Raw genomic sequence first — 19,526 nt, forward strand, 5'->3', positions numbered from 1 at the left:
GATTATGCTTAGCCAAAAAAAAAAAAATTACACATACACTAGCACTTGTCATATTTTTGTCATTTTTTGCTCATATTTTAGTGTCCCTGCAGTTATATAGTATTTTGTTTGAGCTCACTAAATGAGACTTAAGCTTCTGCATAATGTTAAGAACATGGCTGAAAGTGTTGGAGTTCAAATGAGTGCAATGTTTGAATCTGAATACCAAAATTAATGTTATAATTCTTGTGGGAGAAGAGTACAAAATTTCAGAAGTGATTTTTTTTGACAAACGTTTGTTTAGGAACACTTGGGGAATCGTTATCCTTATTGGGGGGGGGGGGGGGGGGGGGAGGGAGGGAGGGAGGTGTCCCTGAAACATTGTAATGCGTTTTGAAAGACAGCATGGTGCCCTTAGAAATGTGGTACCCTGACTAGTGTTGGTCAACATCTATATAAATGCAAGTATTGTTATGACTGTAAGTAGCAGATTGATGCAGATAGGGAACATAGAGGATTGTCCGATGCTTCTCGTTTTAATTTTGAAAACCTAATCTGTTTAGAGACAGTGCTGTATTTTAGAAGAGATTCAGATTTTTATTGCTGACAAACGTACATCTAAACTACGTATTCATTTCCTTTTCAAGTAAATAATTTAAACAGCTTATCAAATGGATTGTGTATAAAAACATTACATTTCATAAAGGTTGAACTAATACCTTTCTTATGAGGCTTTTTCCCAAGGAAAATATAGTAATAAATACCATCTTTTTGCAATAGGCTAGACAAATGGCAGCTGTCCTTCTACGACGCCTTTTGTCTTCTGCATTTGAGGAAGTCTATCCAACTCTTTCGCCAGATGTTCAAACTGCTATCAAAAGTGAACTGCTGTTAATTATTCAGCTGGAAACACAGTCTAGTATGAGGAAAAAAATCTGTGACATTGTTGCTGAGCTGGCCAGGAATTTAATAGGTATGTTATGTATATGCAGTGGTTGCTACCTGTGTACACATACCCGTATGTACTGTACACATGTGTTTTTGTTTCTTAATCTCAAGTAGAATTTCAAAGTACAGCAGCTAAGAGCTTAGCAAAGAAAGTAAGTGTAGACAGAAGCGTAACTATATTTGCAGCCTAAAAACAAAACCTAATCTGAATTTATACTATGGTGCTCTTTGTTATCCATAGGACCCTATCAAGTTCGTGGCCATCAAAAACTTCCCAGATCATGAAATATGCCCTCCCCTATGCAATCTAACTATTGAGGCCTGAGGAGATGCCCCAGCGCAGAGCTCCTGATGTTTCCTGGTCTCCAGCTGCTAGTCTTTTGGGCTGGGGACAGACCAGGATTTACTCTTCCCCTGCAAATCCATCTCCTCCAGGTACCTCCTGCTGCTGCAGGAAGCTCCTAGGCAAAAAAGACTCCTGTATTTGGACGTGGGTCTTATCTCTCCTGAGAGGAGCTCTGCTGGGGAAAGTGAAATTCTGTTCTCCCCAGCCCTAAGTTCCCTCTAAGTCATGGGTGTCCAACCTTTTGGCTGGCCTGGGCTGCATTGAATGAAGAGGAATTGTATTGGGCCGCATATAAAATATATAATATAGTTAATGTATATAAATCACATGATGATGTTAAAAATTTACGATCTTGTGGGGCCACATTACTAGCTGTCCAGGGCTGCATGCGGCCCGTGGGCCGCGGGTTGGACACGCCTGCTCTAAGTGATGTGGCCATGCAGCAGGCTATCAAGGCTGTGCAAGCAGATAGAGGTGCCCCTTGTTTGGCCCAGGCAGAGCTGCTGCAGCTGAGGAGAAGCATCCCTCCTCCAGCCCAGCCCATTGGAGCTGCCGTGACCAGGAAGAGGCTCCTCTCACCTGTTCCCAAGCTGTTAAAATGACAGGGGAAGTCTTCATCACATCTGGAGCCTCATCTACCCTACATCCCAATCCCAGCCTTGAGCCCCCTCTCATACTCTGAACCCTGCCCCAGAACCTTCACTCCCAGCCAAAACTCTCACTCTCCTGCACACCCCAAACTTCTGCACATGCCTTGATGCACATAACAAAATTGATTTCCTGTAGATGAAAAAAATTAAAGGGTACATTGCCTGTGGCTGTGAAATTGGTCCAGAATGGACCATGAATTTGGTAAGGCCCTAGTTATCCTTGTAGAGGCAACTACAGAAAGAAACATAACTGGGATTTGGTGTGTTTTTAAGTTTCACTTTTTCAGTAAAGTCTTTGTCCTACTATATTAGTTCTTACTGTATATGTAAACATTTATTCATAAAAAGTAAATGCTGTTGTCTGTCCTTCCAATGTTTTTTCTTGTCTGATAGTTCTCTCCTTTAGTTTTACCTTTCTTCTGTTCCTGGAATAGTTTGCTATAGGATTTATACATATATCTTTTAATTTGGTTTGGGCTTGTATTTAAAAAAGAATCTTTTAAATTTTTTTTCTTATGCAGTCAGAAAATGGACCAGTTCACAACTGTTGAAATTATGCTCATAGCTCTCATTTAGTTGAATGTTGGAAAAGTATGCATAACCTTTGCACAACTGATATCCCACTATATCCATGGTGGCCAGTACACTTTCCATTCGCCACATGTGGTGAACTGGACACCACGGTGTGGTGAAGCGGCTTGTCAGAGCCGCCCATGTGTCACGCCCTCTGCGCACATGCCCCACCATTGGGAGGGCAGCTCCTCCTGCGGCATGAACCCAGATGCAGTGGCAACTCCAGCTGGAGGGCAGTTTGTGCAGCAGTGGCGGGGGTGGGGCGGGGTGGGGAACAGGGGCCTGCAGCAGCAGTGACAGGCTGTGACAATCCTTATATTTATTTTGGACTCCACTGCAGTGACTAAATTAACCCACTGTAAGTTGCATTTGAGACTTAAAGCATCCTAACATTTATTTGCCCTATTTTTTTTTAGATGAGGATGGCAATAACCAATGGCCAGAAGGTTTGAAGTTCTTATTTGATTCTGTCAGCTCTCAGAATGTAGGACTGCGTGAGGCTGCTCTGCATATTTTTTGGTATGCTTGTGGACCTAAGTGCGTTTGGGTTTTTAACCACATCTTACCCTTGTAAGAAATTCAAGATAGGACAACTGATTATGCATCCTGTTTATATTCTGGTATATGATATTTTACTTGACACCCAGAAAAGAGGGTAGGGTATGATTTGAGGTATATTTTAAAGCCTAATTTGCAGTCTGCAGTCTTGAATACAGTACAACCCACACTATCTGACCCCTGGTTATCCAAAATTTCATTTTATCCAATACCACCCAGTCCTGTTCATGTCGGACAACTGGGGTTTTACTGTGTGTCTAAAATGGTGTAATTCAAGTGTTTGTCATCTTCAGGAACTTTCCTGGGATTTTTGGGAATCAACAACAACACTATTTGGAGGTCATTAAGCGGATGTTGGTTCAGTGTATGCAAGATCAGGAACATCCAACGGTAATATATGTCCTTTTATAGAATTACTAGCACAGTTAACAGGGGTTGCTTGGGTCCTTAAGGGGCAGAGGATTGGAGTGCATGGGGTGCAAGAGTCATGGTTAGGGGATGAGAGGTGGGGGGTGGCGGGGGAGTAGAGGAGCTGTGGGGAGGCCTCAGAAGGAAACCTTGTTTTTCTGGACACCAAATAGTAAGGATACCTGCCCACTGCTGCCCCAGTGGCATTATAGCTGTCTAGGTCCCCATCTCTGTCGCCTTGTGCCCTGTTGCTCTGAAACAGTATAACTGTCTCCTAGTAGCCCCCTCATTCTGTGTCATGGGAAACAATCCCGTTCCAGGCACGTTTTATTTTCCTGGTAGAGCCAAATCCTGATGTTGCTTAAGTTAGTATAGGAGGAAGTTGCATACCACATTTGGTGGACCTCTTACTGTTTAGGAGGAGTTTTTGAAGAAACAGACTTGCAGGTGGACAGATCTATAAACTGTCTCTAACATACAGTAAATAAGAGGGAGGGATGGTCCCATGGTTAGGATTCAGTTTAGGCCACTGTAGACCTGGTGTTTAGTTTCCTGCTCTGCCATAAATTTCCTTTCTGACCCTGAGCAAGTCCCAGAGAGAAAATGTTTTCAAAAGTGCCTAAGTCATGTTGGAAGTCAGTCAGATTCACGTTGCTTCAAACTTACCTCTTAAATGCCTAAGTTGCATTTAAAATGGGACAGCCTACTAAATCACTGACTTGGTGTTAAAAAATTTACTCCTTGCTTTTCAGTTTCCCATCTGTAAAAATGGTGAATAATACAAGCTCACAAGGGATTGTTGTAAATTTGCTCAAATACATTAATGCAGGCCTGAGGTTGTTCTGCAAGATTTCTGTTGAATGAGTTTATTATGTTTTTCACCAAAGGCTTCAATAAACTTTTTTTCAAGAGGCTACATTTACAAACTAAGTGAATCTAAAATGTAACGTTTCCTGCAGTGTCTTGTCATATTAGCAGCTAGTTTAAAAAATGTTTCAAATGAGAGCCCTCAAATGTTTCTCTGCCATTAAAACCTCTAATTTTAGCCTGAAACAGATTTTTCTCCTTCCTTCTAGGTCAGGATGCTGTCTGCAAGGGCTGCAGCTGCATTTATACTTGCTAATGAGCACAATCTTCCTCTTCTGAAACATTTTGCAGACTTGCTACCTGGAATCTTGCAGGTAAGAAACCATGGAGAAGGTGTCTTGTCACTGACCCTATCTTAATTTGACATAAACATAAGCTATTGATTTGTAAACTCCTTAGTGGCATGTGATTATTTGCTGTTGCATGTTGATCATATGTACCAAATTGCTTTCTCTCAGTTTGTTGTTCACTTAGAACACATCTGTACATACAGTTAATCCTTGAGATACGTGCTACTAAGTTGTGTGTCTTGGGTTAATGCAACTGCCACCCCTAACAGGAGTGGAGAAACCACTTCTGTCAGCGATGGCATCCTGACTTGCGGCTGCTGCCCCGACAGGAAAGTGCAGCTGGGGAAACCACTCCTGTTGGGTGGCAGCCTGGCTCTTGCTGGCCCTGACAGGAGCGGTTTCCCAGCCCCAGAGTGATGGGGAGCTGAGAACCAAGCAGTAGCTTGGCTCCTGTATTCCCTCCACTTGTAGAGCCAGGAAACTAAGCAGGGTAGCAGCCCAGGTTAGTTTCCTGGCTCCAAAGAGTGGAGGGGAGCCAGTCTGCCTCTGGTTCCAGGCTCCCCTCACCTGGCTGGAGCCAGGAAACTGACCAAGGCTGTTGCCCTGGTCAGTTTCCCAGCTCTGCAAGGGGAGGAGAGCAGGGAACCAGGCTGCTTTCTGGTTCCTAGCTCCCCTCTGCTTGCAGGACCCAGGAAACTGAGCAGCCTGTGTGCTGGTCAGTTTCCTGGGTCCCCCTAAGTGGTGGGGAGCTGGGGACCAAGCTGCCCCCTGGTTCCCAGTTCCCTGGCACTCTGGGAGCCAGGTAACTGACCAGCTACTGGGCTGCTCAGTTTCTTGGTTCCTGAAAGCCCAGGGAAGCCAGGAACCAGTCTGCAGCCTGGTTCCCATCTCTCCTCAACTGGTGTGAAAATTCGAGTTATGTGAAGGTTGAAGGAGAGCAACCTTCGCTTAACTTGAGGGTTCACTGTACAGTGCAGCAGCAGCGTGGCACCAATGGTGCAACATCTCTAGTGAAAAGTATCAGAGGGGTAGCCGAATTAGTCCATAACTTCAAAAACAACAAGAAGTCTTGTGGCACCTTATAGGCTAACAGATATTTTGGAGTATAAGCTTTCCTGGGCAAAGACCCCCCCACTCATACATCTGATACAGCAGGTCTTTGTCCACAAAAGCTTATGCTCCAAAGTATCTGTTTCATGTATAAGGTGCCACGGGACTTCCTGTTATCTCTAGTGAAAGCAATTCTATGCTGATGGAAGAGAATCAGCATAATAAAACCACTTCTGTGAGTGCTGGTAGCTATGTTGACAGAAGTTCTCCTGTCAGCGTAGCCTTGACCTGTGCTTATGTTGGTATAATGTACATCAATTAGGGCATTTGATTTATTCACATCCTACGCAGCATAAATTATGCTACAGTAGATGCTGTAGTGTAGAAATAGCCCTAAACTGAAGTTCTTGGGCGCAGAGACTCTCATTGTTAGCCCGTGCTCCAAGTACATGCTCTGTTCTAACACTAATAAATGGGGCCTAAGGTAAAACGCTTAACTAAATTTTCATGGAGAATCATAGTTCAATTTAGTGGCTGATACCTTAAGAGTTATTGTAACATTTGAGCAGTAAAAATAATGAATTAAATCTGTTTCTAGTAGAGACTTTGCTGGTACAGGTTGAACCTAACAAGTCTGGCACCCTTGGGACCTGACCAGTGCTGGATGAAAGAATTTGTTGGACAATAGGAAGTCAGTGTTTTCGAGCACGTTACCAACACTTCTGCTGTTTACTGTGCTCTTAGAAGACATGGAGGTGTAAATTACAGCTTAATAACAGCACAGAACACTGAGAGCCAGGACTTTATGGTACCATGGGAAACTCAGCCACACCCATGATAACTGGTCATCCAGTTAACTAAAATCATGCCGGATTATGGATGTTGCTGGACAAGAGAGTTCCAGATTAGAGGTTCAACCTGTATTCATCTTTTAAAAAATTATGCTTAATCGTGAAAAATGCATCACAGACTGAGATCTGGTCCTCCCTATGAAACTATCTTTAAGTGTTTTTTGCCCTATAACGTACAAATTTCACAGAGGAGACCAGCGTTTCTCAGATTGAGGGTGCTGACCTAAAAGGGAGTTACGGGAGAGGTCTCAAGGTTATCTTAAGAGGGTTGATGTTGCCACCCTTTTTCTCCACTGTGTTCAGAGCTGGGCAGTTGGAGAGTGGCAGCTGTTGTCCAGGTGCCCAGCACTGAAGGTAACATTCCACCAGCAGCAGCTAAAAGTATGAATGGCAATATCATTCTATGGCTACGTCTACACGTGCACCCAACTTCGAAATAGTTTATTTCGATGTTGAGACATCGAAATAGGCTATTTCGATGAATAACGTCTACACGCCCTCCAGGGCTGGCAACGTCGATGTTCAACTTCGACGTTGCTCAGCCCAACATCGAAATAGGCACAGCGAGGGAACGTCTACACGGCAAAGTAGCACACATCGAAATAAGGGAGCCAGGCACAGCTGCAGACAGGGTCACGGGGCGGACTCAACAGCAAGTCGCTCCCTTAAAGGGCCCCTCCCAGACACACTTTCATTAAACAGTGCAAGATACACAGAGCCAACAACTAGTTGCAGACCCTGTATATGCAGCACGGACCCCCAGCTGCAGCAGCAGCAGCCAGAAGCCCTGGGCTAAGGGCTGCTGCCCACGGTGACCACAGAGCCCCGCAAGGGCTGGAGAGAGTATCTCTCAACCCCCCAGCTGATGGCCGCCATGGAGGACCTCGCTATTTCGATGTTGCGGGACGCGGATCGTCTACACGTCCCTACTTCGATGTTGAACGTCGAAGTAGGGCGCTATCCCCATCCGCTCATGGGGTTAGCGACTTCGACGTCTCGCCGCCTAACGTCGATTTCAACTTCGAAATAGCGCCCAACACGTGTAGACGTGACGGGCGCTATTTCGAAGTTACTGCCGCTACTTCGAAGTAGCGTGCACGTGTAGACGCAGCCTATGACTTCCTTACTTCTGTGCTAATGCCTTCAGAGCTGTGTGACTGGGGAGTTGGCCAGCTGCTGACTGAGGGCCCAGCTCTGCAGCAGCAAAGCACATGTAAGTGTGGTAATACCATAACATGCTCTCCTCTGTGTCACTGCTGGTGGTGGCTCTGCTTTTGGAGCTGGGATCCTGACCAGCAGTAGCACAATAACCTTGTGACCCTCATCCCAACTCCCTTTTTGGGTCAAGATTCCTACAATTCCAACACTGAAACTTCAGATTTAAGTATCAGAAATCATTAAATTTACAATTTAAAAATCCTATGACTGTGAAATTGACCAGAATGGACTGAACTTGTAGGGCCTTATTAACATATATGCACTGACCTTTGTAATATATAGATTTTTATAAGTTGTTTTGTTAATATTGCAGAACATGTTGTTGACACTGAATTAATACTGGAACGCTGTATTTAATTTTGGTGTACATATTTTTAAAAGGCTGTAGAAAAATTGGAAAGGGTCCAGAAAAGAGCAACAGATTTGTTGGCTGGGCAAAAAATTCACATTGGTATGTAAGGAGATCAATCTATTTAGTTTTTCAGTAAAATTGAGAGTGGACTCTATTTATGTAGGAAACCTTGGCTGGGATAAAATACTGGGTATTAAATGGCTCTTTCTGGCTTTGCAGAGAGAGGCATAGCAAGAGACGATAGTTGGAAGCTAAAGCCAGACAAAATTTAGAAAAGTTAGTTAAAAGTGAATGAAATTTAGCCCTTAGAACAAAATATGAAGGCAAGCGTCGAATTCTGTCTTTGAAGTCTTAAATCGAGACTGGATGTATTTCTAAAAAAATGCTTTAGTCATACAAGCTATTGGAATCAATACAGAATTAACTGGGTAAAATTCAGTGGCCTGTAACATAAGGTTAGTCCAAATGTTTTTGGTCCCTTTTGACTCTAGATGATCAGAGTGGAAATTTACTAATGATTCAGGCTGGGTTATACAATAAAAGCTTTCCTGGCTTGTTAGGGTAATGTGGGGGCAGAGGATGCCAGTTAATCAAAAGACTAAGAGCTATGTTTACCAATGGAATAAGTTTTCAAAAAATTAGAATATGGGAAGATGAATCAAGTACAAAATAATATAGTAGTACTCACAAATCTAGTAATAGTACTGCACTGCTGAGAGGTTAGTTTCTTGAAGCATTTAAGAGTATACAGTGTGGCAAGACACCTTTTTTTTTTTTTTTTTTTCCCCTCTTGCCAAGCTGTAACTCTTCATTCTCAGGTGATGGTGGGCCTTGAGTAATAAATCCCACTCAGGGAGGGTTCATGTTCCCCTTCCTGTGCTTCCTTGGTTTTATTTTCAAGGCAGGGTTAAGGGTTGGCCTGTAGGTGATCCTCTACCAAAAAAAGAGATTAATTTAAAAAAAAAGAGGGGCAGGGAGAACCTTTTGCTGGACCTCTTACTCGAGCAAGGTGTTGTCCATTTGGTTGCCCTGAGGGTGTCAGTCTTTCCCCTAACAGGTGCTCAGGTTTGTCTGTCTCCCGGATGGGAAGGAGCTCAGCCTCTCATGTGTTTCCCTATTGCCTTTAGCCTGGCTTTTTTCCTCTCTGTCTTCCTCACACCACTTTGCTTCTCCTAGAGGAGGGGTTTTGTAAAGGTCTCAGGCAATCCTTAATTGGATTCACGTGTCCATAATTGACCAGAGGTGACCTTTTCTCAACTTGTAGGTAAAAGACCTTTAACATTCTAAGGGGCGGGGCTTTTTTTGTGTTTGGATGGAACACCGTACCAATACTTCAGCATCCTAGTCATGGAGCTCAGATGGCAGCTCCAGCCCTGGGGACCCAGCTGGAGTGTGGAGCCCCAGTTGCGGGAGCCCTAGTTAGGTGGTAGAGGGGGCAAGGAGCAGGCAGCATACCAGTTCCTCTATTTTCTTTTCTTTAAAAAACAAAAAAAAGCACTGCTAAGGGTAATATATTGGTCTTCACAGATCCTTTTGCAGCTTTCCAGCCTTGCTTTGTCACAACAGGTGAAGTTTTCTGTGTAGTAGGTTGTTTTCTGTCTTTACATCTCACTATGGACAGCGCAGGAGGTACATCCGGGTCACTAAAAATACACAACACTGAAAAAACCTATACTGAACGTAATTTAATCTTTCTTTGATTCAGAAGGCAGTTAGCGATCTTGCAGTGACTTAGGGTCATTAACATCAGTTACCATTGTAGATATGGAAGGTGTAGGAATTTGGACTGAATTGTAATGACCCTATCACGTGCTGAAAGCTGTTAAGTTTTTAAATAAATCCCTAATACTAGTTTGCTCACTTGTATTCTGCCTCTTCTCTTTAAAACAGAGTGCAGAATGTGCAGTCACTTAACATGCTGGGCAGTATGCTAATCCTGGCTCCTAGATGAAGATTTGTGTTGGGAGATGCTTTAAATGGCAGTTAATAGTGCTTTCTGTTGGTAAAGTGCCAAATAACTTTTTTCTCACTGTATTTGTTGCAAAAGAGTTGGAGTTGAAGGGTATGTAGATTTGGGAAAAGCTGACTGGAACAGATTGAGCTCTATTTTTGTGTAGGTATGTGGTACAGATGGCAGGATAAAAGGAATTGTGTAGTACCATGTTTGATGCAGCCATAGTGAGTTTCAGATAATTCATATTTCATAGTGGTAGTTTGGAGTAGATTAGGAACATTAAGAACTTTTTTTGTGAAGATCAGGAAGATGGCTTGTTGCTGGAGCCAGTGGAAGCAATCAAAATAGCTACATTTTACTCTGATAAGCTGAACCTAAATCCTGGTGCCAAGATTTCTATCTCCTGCAGCAGCTCCATTTAAATGAAAAATTGAATGGTTTAAGTGTGGAAATGAGTACAGGAGCACATGTGTATTTGATACTGAAATTAGCTTTTTGTTCTATAGAATTTCAGCTGTCTGACAATTTTATTTTAATAATACGTAACTGTTAGTAGCTGAGTAGGAAACAGGTTTTCAGGCGCTAGAAAGAAGAAAAGAGGGATTGTGGGTTAATTTTCCTGTTTATACTAAAAAAAAAAAAAAAAAAAAAAAAAAAAAGTTGGCAGTATACTAGTTAATATAGGCCCATACATTTGAAAACTAAAGATTGCAAACAACCTGTTTGGAAACACTTGTGCCATGTCCTTTCAGAGCTTCAGTATGAGGCTTACTGAAGGTTCAGTAAATGCAATACTGATTGCACTTGTTTCAAGATTTCCTTTGCAACCTTAAGGCATAGCTATATATTTGAAAACTAATTCTAGTCCATAGTTCTGTGATGAGGTTGAATTCTGTGGTTATAAGAGGATATGTAGATCCCATGTTATAAATAGGAGCTGAGAAGTGTTGCAGGACTACCGTGACCTTTGAAAGCAGTTGGAAAAGAATTCTGTGGCCAAAGTTCATTCGATTGATTGGGTAGTAGGATGGATATGCAACATTAATAGCCCTGATTAAAGCTTGGCTTTGTACACAGTTGACATTCTGGATAACCACTTAGGCTAGCAGTCTGCAACCAAAATAGGAAGAAGAGCCATTTTGTCAAATTCAGTTACAAAATCAGTGCTTCAAGAGCTGCAATGTGTGTGAGTGAGACGGTCTGCATAATGTCAAACCATAATTTTTATCACCCCTATTTTAAGAATAGTGTACACGCATTGATTTGTACCAGTTAGAAAGTTGTTACCCCCATCTCCAGGTTTTACCTGCCTCAGCCCCCAAATCTACCCTCTATCCCCATGTTTTACCCCCCATTCTGCAAACCTGCCCCTCCATCCCCAGGCTTAACCCCTCTCAGCCCCAAACCTACCCCCGCTCCATCCCCAGGTTTAATCTTTCTCCACCCCAAACTGCTCCCCTAGCCTCCACCTCCCTCCCCCAGGATTAACTTGCCTCAGCAAGTGCGGCCCCTCTGTGGCTGCCACCTCCCCGCTCCACCCGCTGGTGCTTTCTGCTGCTGCCACCTCCGTCTCAGTGGAGCTGAGCAGCTCTGGTGGGGCAGTTTCGGCCAGCCCTCCACCCAGCTCTCCTGCGGGCTTGATGCTTCCCCACATGTGCAACACAGGCAGCTCCCTGCCCTGCCCTGGCTTTCTTCTCCAGGGCTCCCTGCTGCAGCTGACTGACAAGCAGCTCAGGAGACTGCCAGTGGTTAAACAAAAGAAAACTACATTCAGTTGGTTTAATGGTGGGCAACTGAATTTTGCTTTTTTGGTTCAGCAGCAGCATCAGTTCTTGGAGCTGGAAGTGGCTCCTTTGAAGAGCCACGCGTTGCTGACACCTGATTTAGGCCCTTTAACTCAGACTTCAACCCTTGATGTCTAATGTTCAGTTCTTTAACAGTTGGGCATCTCAATACAAGAGCCCTGACTTTCAAAGTACATGGAGCACCTGCAGGTCCAGCTTACCTCCATTTATTTGTTATGCAAAATATGAAATTGGACATGTGACTTTAGATACTCAAGCTTGAAAATATTGAACTTTTTGCTTTAAAGTTGCCTATGCTTGCAATGAATGGGCAAGTGGGATTTAATCACTGGAAAAAAATCAAACTCCTGTGTACTTTGTACAAGTGCCAGGGTTATATGGGTGGAATGTGCTAATTAGCAAAAGGATGGTCTGTCTTCCATGATGGAGATTAAACCACTGGCATCCTAACTGCATAGAAAAGCAATATTGTCGTCTGAATGGGAGACCCAAATACAACTTGTTTGCTTTAAACTATACTTATGTAATAAAGAACAAAACCTGGTTAATGATACATTTTATCTGTGTAATATATCTTTATTTGTATCTGCCAAAGGAAGAAGTGCCTTTTTGGGGTATAAAGTGAGGATAAAGGGGGTCAATTTTTTCTGGAAGACTGAGAAACTAGAGGGATTTTGGTACTACAATATCAAGACTGTACTGTCTAAACAATTAAAAGGCAAGGATGTTTTAGTTAACTTTAAATCACTTGGAACATACAACTTTAGACAGCTGCTGGTTCTGAAGTGCTAGACGTGCTTTTTGAAAGTTATACCTGTTAAACTGATAAGGTGCAATTTTTACTGTTTTTACTATGTAAGCACCACTAATTGTTATACTTTGATTTTTTGTGAAGTTAAGTGTCTTTTCTCCCTCTCCCCCCACCCAATTATGTTATCTCTATCTACATTAGCATCAATTCGTACTAGTCACACACAGAAGAAATATACCCTATAGTCTTCAGCTCCAGGCAACAGCCTGAAGTAACGTTTACACAGAATGCAGAATCTTATCATAATCCAGTGGCTTTGTAGCATCAGTAAAAAGCCGATGTTTTAATTTCATTTTAATTTTTTTTATAGGCTGTAAATGACTCCTGTTACCAAAATGATGATTCCGTTCTAAAATCCCTTGTAGAGATTGCAGATACTGTTCCGAAATATTTACGCCCACATCTAGAACCTACGTTACAACTATGCTTGAAGGTAAAACCAGAAATTACAAATAGCCAATTTTCAGTTGTATAAACTTTTGGTGTTACCATTCAGCTTTAATCTTTAATGCTTGCAGTTGTGCGGAGATACCAACCTCAATAACATGCAGCGTCAACTGGCCCTAGAAGTAATAGTGACATTGTCAGAGACTGCTGCTGCGATGCTGAGAAGACATACAAACATTGTTGCACAAGCTAGTAAGTAAAATACTTCTGTTCTCTAGTTAATAACATGACTTCTTTTTAAAATGTGGAACAGGGATCCTCTGTGTTGACTAGCATAGTCACCTTGCTGGATTTTCAGTTTTTCCAAACATTTATCAGCACCTGCCAGCCCTAAATCAGTTCCCCAATACCCTCTGTAGTGAAGAACACTTCTTAGCAACTTTGAGCTGTTTTGCCCTTTCTCCCTTGTTTTTCAGCGCCACCAGTCTGCAGCTACACAGCACTGCAACTACATCAAATGCTTATGTGGAAAGAGATATATTAGGGAATCATTTGAAGTGTTTTCACTTAGCTGTCACTTGATACAATCCAAACTTGAATAAGTGGATTTCTCATAGTTGTTTGTATATAGTACTAAAATCCTAAGTTATAAGCTTCTGTTTAGGCATCAAAATGGCTTTAATTTTCTGATTTGTTAATGCTCCCCAGCTCCCAGTTAATGTTAATGCGAGCTGTGATTATGCCATATGTTTGAAAATTAAGCAGCTTATTCAGATTCTTAAATACGGGGGGTAAGTTTCAGTCCAAAATACTGATTAAAATCTATATTGCACACTGTCCAGGGACAGACACCATGCTTGTCAAAAACATGGCACATGCTTCTGAACATTAAAAATAACTTTCTTGACTGGACAACCCAACAATAGAGTACTGTTTTTATATGGATAACTCAATACATATTGTGCCACCTTCCAGATTCTTTTGCGAGAGGACAAGAAACTGAAATATCTAATCTTTGAAAGACTTTTTCTTCGCCCACAATGGTATTTGACTATATCTTCATGCCTCGTGCTAAATCCCTGGAAATTACATTAAGGCATCTTGCTATTTCGTTCTCCTGCAAGTTGAAAAAGCATTGTTCTATGTTTGTGATTGTTAAGACATTAATGTTAATCATGCAGGAAGACAGTAAAAGAACATTTAGCCTTGTCTCTTTTACATAGATAGAAGAACAAAACTGGTGGTCAGTGGCTTCTACCTGGTGTGTATGAGAAGCAAACCTTGTGTAGTAGTGTTGTTCAGGATTCTTTTTATATTAAATATTACTAGTCTCAGTAGGCTTAAATGTTTTAATCCATTCTCTAGGGTCACTTGTATTATTCCAGGTTTTTATCACTGGCACCAAGACTGGAAGATTCCAATGTGCAAAGCCCTGCATGGGTACAAATGTCTACCCTTGGGTACAGTATCCATGGATATGATACCCCTCCACCCCCACCCCTCTACTCTCTGATTTGCTCATCTTGATAATTTTTTTCTGATTTGCTCACCTTGATTACTATTTTTGGTTCTTCTTCGAGTGGTCCCCGTGGGTGCTCCACAGTAGGTGTCGGGCTCGCCCCGGTGCCACAGGTCGGAAATTTTCAGCAGTCTCTGTTGGGTCGCGCATGTGCCGATGCACACCGGTCCTTCGTGCGCCTTCGGTCACATGCGCGATCCAGTCCCCGCCAGTTCCTTTTCAACCGCCAACGGCTGCAGATGGATTCCGCTCCGGCTCCAACGCCTGAGAAAGATAAAACTGTGTTTTAATTTTGTTAATAGTTTTAGTTAGCACTGTTAAAGTTGTTCCATTTAAACGTAGGTATAGTTTAAAAAAAAAAAAAGAGAGAGAGAAGAACAGAGGCGGCCGCCCTAAGTGGTCTGCAATCCTAAAAGCTGCAAACGTTATCTTTTCCAGGACTGATTAACTGTTAAGTGGCCTGTTAACATTCAAAGACTTAAACACCTGGGCCGAGATGGCCTCGCTGGGGTTTAAGAAACGTGCGTCATGCCGCGAGGCCATGCCTGCCTCAGATGGGCATAGCGAGTGCATTTGTTGCCTCAGGGAGACCCACGTTCCACAAAAGTGTCCTCACTGCTCCAAGCTCACAGCCAGAGCCAGAAAGGACAGGGAAATGAGGCTAAAGATGATTTTATTTGATAAGGCCCTCCAACCTGGATCATTGGAGAAGCCCCATAAAGAGGGGCCCTCCAGGGTCGCACAAGAGGAAGGCGGCTTCCCTAACCACCTCTGTACAAAAGAAAAGGAAGCTTTCCCCAGCTCGATTCTTGCCGGTAACACCTGCGAGCAGGACGAACGGAGCACAGGGCTCTGACCTGTGGGCCGCTCAAAGCGGGATGACTGTAGCGCACACAGCTGAGCAGGGGCCTCCGACCATTAAGCAGTTGGCACCGGGGGCACCGCAGGCACCGGAATCAGCGGCACTGACTCCCACAGCATTGAGCCCTGCGGCACCGATGGCACCAGAGCAGGGGTACCCAGCACGGGACCCAACGGTGCTGGAGGAAGCTACCTGCACGTCGCCGTGCATAGGGGCACCGAGTGCGGCACCGACAACAGCGCCGAGGTCCCCCGCACGGGAGGGGGCGGCACCTGCTTTTCAGGGATGGGGAAAGGCAAAGGGGAAAGGCCGAAACCCGGCACCGCAGCCCATCCCCGGAGGTCACCGCGTTGCCGTTATCACCTAGCTCCCCCCAACCCCCGAAATACACCAGGCAGCAACTCCTATGGCCTGCTTCAGACCTCCATCCCCGTTCCTTCAACCACCATCCCCCTGGCTCAGACAACCTTCACCAATCTCCAGTAGGGATCCTGATGAATACTATCACAGAGCATCTCCGCCACTGTCAGCGTCATCATGGAGGTCACGCTTGTCTAGACCCCATGCGTACGCTTTCCGATCATGGTCCACATTCCCATCACTGGGCCCTTGCCCCTGCTGTTATGGCTGTCCTTACCATACTGAACACCGGCACAGGGGGTCCAGATCCAGGGGTAGATCCCCACCCGCACCTCGCCAACACCCCTTCACACAGTCTCACTCCGTGAGAAGAAAACAGCCTTCCCAGGCGGACATTGGTCCACAGGCCCTGGACCTCCCTTCTGAATCCTCAAAAGGGCAAGCATATGAACAAATACAGGAATCTGAGGAATTAAAGGAGCTATATCATAGTGATGCCTCTTCGTCCTCCCCAGATGAGGGGGTTGTCCCCAGGGATATTCCCCCCCACCCCCACCCCCCCCGGATGACCTTAGGAAATTCCAAGAACTATTCAAGAGAGTAGCACAAACACAGGACATTCACATAGCAGAGGTGCAGGAGAAACATCATAAACTCCTGAAAAATTTAAGACCCCCGGCTTCATCTAAGATCGCCATCCCACTGGATGAAGTGATTATGGAATCAGCCAGCAACATATGGCAGACTCCAGCCTCCACCCCTCCCACAAATAAGAGGGCGGATAAGAAATACTTTGTTCCAGCCAAGGGCATGGAATTCCTGTTTAGCCACCCCCAACCAAATTCCCTGGTAGTCGAATCATCACAGCAGAGATCCAAGACACCCCAGTATAAATCAGGAGGGTCAGAAAAAGATGCGAGGAAATTAGACACATTCAGTAGGAAGCTTTGTTCCTCCTCTACCTTGCTACTCAGAATGGCAAACTATGCAGCGCACCTATCAAACCACAACTTCAACAGTTATTCCAGACTCACTTCCCTCATGGATTTCCTTCCAGAGGATAAGAAACCGGTGCTGAAAGCGATCGTCCAAGAGGGCTACACAGCCTCACGAACAGGAGTTCAGATTGCCCTGGACGTGGCAGACACGGCAGCAGGCTCCATAGCCACAGCAGTGGTAATGCGTAGGGAATTGTGGCTCCAGACGTCCGACATTCCCAGAGATCTGCAAACAAAAATCGTAGACCTTCCATTTGATAAATAGAAGTTATTCGCAGATTCAACTGACTCGGTCCTACACTCCAGCAAGGACTTGAGAGCCACACTTAGGACCTGGGCATATGTACCCATCCGTACAGGAGGAGGAAGTTTTACCCCCAGCAAAGGCGCTATGCTTATCAACCTCAGCGTACACAATACCAACGGAGCTATGACCAAGGGCGCCACCACCAGCAGCAACAGTATAGGGCCCCCAGACGACGCCCCCAGCAGGGTCGCGTACCCTCGGGGCAAGCCCTGAGGCAGCAAGTTTGACGGGTATGTCGAGGACTGCAATATCAAGACCATCCCTCAATGCCAATCCCAGCGCATGTTCCATCATCGGCTCAAACCGTTCTACTCTCAATGGCAAAACATCACCACAGACAAATGGGTACTGGAAATTATATCCACGGGATACACGATCCCCTTCCAGTCAGTACCTCCACCGAAACCTCCCACCCAGTCCTCCTTCAAGGACCCCTCCCACGAGACAAGGTTAAAACAGGAGGTAGACCATCTCATGTTCATAGGGGTGGTGGAGAGAGTTCCGGAACAATTCCAAGAGAAAAAGGGTTCTACTCACGATACTTCCTAACAGAGAAGACAGGAGACTGAAGGCCAGACCTGGACCTACGGGCCCTCAACTGACATCTGTGCAAACAGCGTTTCAGGATGATTACAATTGCCTCCATACTTACGGCATTGGACGATGGAGACTGGTTTGCAGCCCTTGACTTGCAGGACGCGTATTTTCATATAACTATTCACCCGACACACAGACGTTTTGTCTGCTTCACATTGGGCAGGGAGCACTTCCAATACAGAGTTCTTCCGTTCTGTCTCTCTTCGGCGCCCAGAGTGTTCACCAAAACACTGGCGGTTGTATCAGCTTACCTACACAGACAGGGTGTGTTCATTTTTCCGTACCTGGACGACTGCCTATTGAAAGGGGCCTTGAAGGCAGAGGACCTACGCATGATACACGTCACTACAAACACATTCGCCTCGTTGGGCCTAGTTATCAACCTCTCAAAATCAAAGACTGAGCCTACGCAAAATATAGAGTTCATAGGGGCACTCAGGCTCTACTACATCAAGAGTATACCTGCCTTATGCCCGTTTCCGCACCATCAAATCCCTGGTACAAGTAATGATGTATAGCCCCACAGTGCCAATCCTAACATGTCTACAACTGTTGGGGCACATGGCGACCACCACGTTCATGGTACAGAATGCCAGGCTGCATATGCGGGGCCTGCAGCATTGGCTGGCGAGCGTTTACAAACCAATAGTCCGTACCATCCACAGGGCAGTATCGCCCACAGCAGAGGTGCGCAGGTCACTGGCATGGTGGGCAGATCCCAAGAACTTACTAGTATGGGTGCCCTTCCACCAACCACAAATCACAATTTTTCTTATGACAGACGCATCCCACATAGGATGCGGGGAGCGCACATCGGCAACAAAGTAACTCGGGCTATGGTCCCCTGCGGAAAAGACGTTGCACATAAACATACTAGAACTCAGAGCAGTGTTCAACGTGTTCAGACGTTTTTGGAAATACCTGCACGGCAAAGTAGTTGGGATAAATACCAACAACACCTCCACCATGTTTTATATCAACCGACAAGGAGGGGCCAGATCCCGTGCGCTATGCACGGAGGCAGTCCAGTTGTGGAACTGGTGCATTGTCAACAATAGAACGCTGAAAGCCTCATGCTTACTCGGTGTCCACAGCGTGAAGGCGGACCAGCTAAGCAGGCGCTTTGTGCTCACGCATGAGTGGCATATCTGTGCCAATCTGCTCCAAGTATTTCACAAGTGAGGGGTTCCCCAAATTGATCTGTTTTCCACTTACAACAACAAGCAATCCCCTCAGTACTGCTCCAGAGTGGGCATAGGACAGGGATCCTTGGGGGACGCCTTCATGGTGCCATGGAAGGGCCCCTCTACTCTATGCATTCCCTCCCACGACACTCATTCACAAGGTTCTAGAGAAAGCCAAAAGAGAGGGAGCACACATAATACTGATAGTCCTAACCTGGGACCGACAGCACTGGTTTCCTCTGCTTCTGCGCATGTCATGGCACCCGCCACTCCCCCTACCGGTAGTGCCGGACCTTCTCATGCAGGCTCAGGGGTCCGTAGTGCACCCACATCCTCACAGTCTCCGCCTACAGGCGTGGCTGATCCATGGCTCAGCACCTTAGAGAGCACATGTTCGGAGGGAGTGAAACAAGTCTTGGAGTCCAGTTGAAGGACTTCCACCAGAACGACTTATGCGCAGAAGTGGAAACGATTCATCTCCTGGTGCTCTTCCAAGCAGTTGGCTCCTCAGGGCATCCCTATAACTGCAATTCTAGAATACCTGCTGGAGCTAAAACAAGACGGACTCTCCCTATCCTCACTAAAGGTCCATCTTGCAGCTATATCAGCGTCTCAACACAAAGAGGAAGGGCCAACCATATTCGCCCATCCT

The 19,526-nt window shown here is 44.9% G+C and overlaps 1 protein-coding gene across 1 annotated transcript in view; it reads left to right on the forward strand.

The window, feature by feature from the left end:
- Positions 1 to 19,526, forward strand: part of IPO5 (importin 5) — a 98,387-nt gene that overhangs the window by 11,761 nt on the left and 67,100 nt on the right. Inside the window, exons 3-8 of the mRNA XM_074989418.1 lie at positions 760 to 952; positions 2,913 to 3,015; positions 3,348 to 3,444; positions 4,539 to 4,643; positions 12,971 to 13,093; positions 13,179 to 13,299. Coding sequence (XP_074845519.1) covers positions 760 to 952; positions 2,913 to 3,015; positions 3,348 to 3,444; positions 4,539 to 4,643; positions 12,971 to 13,093; positions 13,179 to 13,299 — 742 coding nt within the window. The remainder of the gene's footprint in view (positions 1 to 759; positions 953 to 2,912; positions 3,016 to 3,347; positions 3,445 to 4,538; positions 4,644 to 12,970; positions 13,094 to 13,178; positions 13,300 to 19,526) is intronic.

This window comes from Carettochelys insculpta, chromosome 1 (assembly GCF_033958435.1).
Source record: "Carettochelys insculpta isolate YL-2023 chromosome 1, ASM3395843v1, whole genome shotgun sequence".
Classification (NCBI taxonomy): domain Eukaryota; kingdom Metazoa; phylum Chordata; order Testudines; family Carettochelyidae; genus Carettochelys; species Carettochelys insculpta.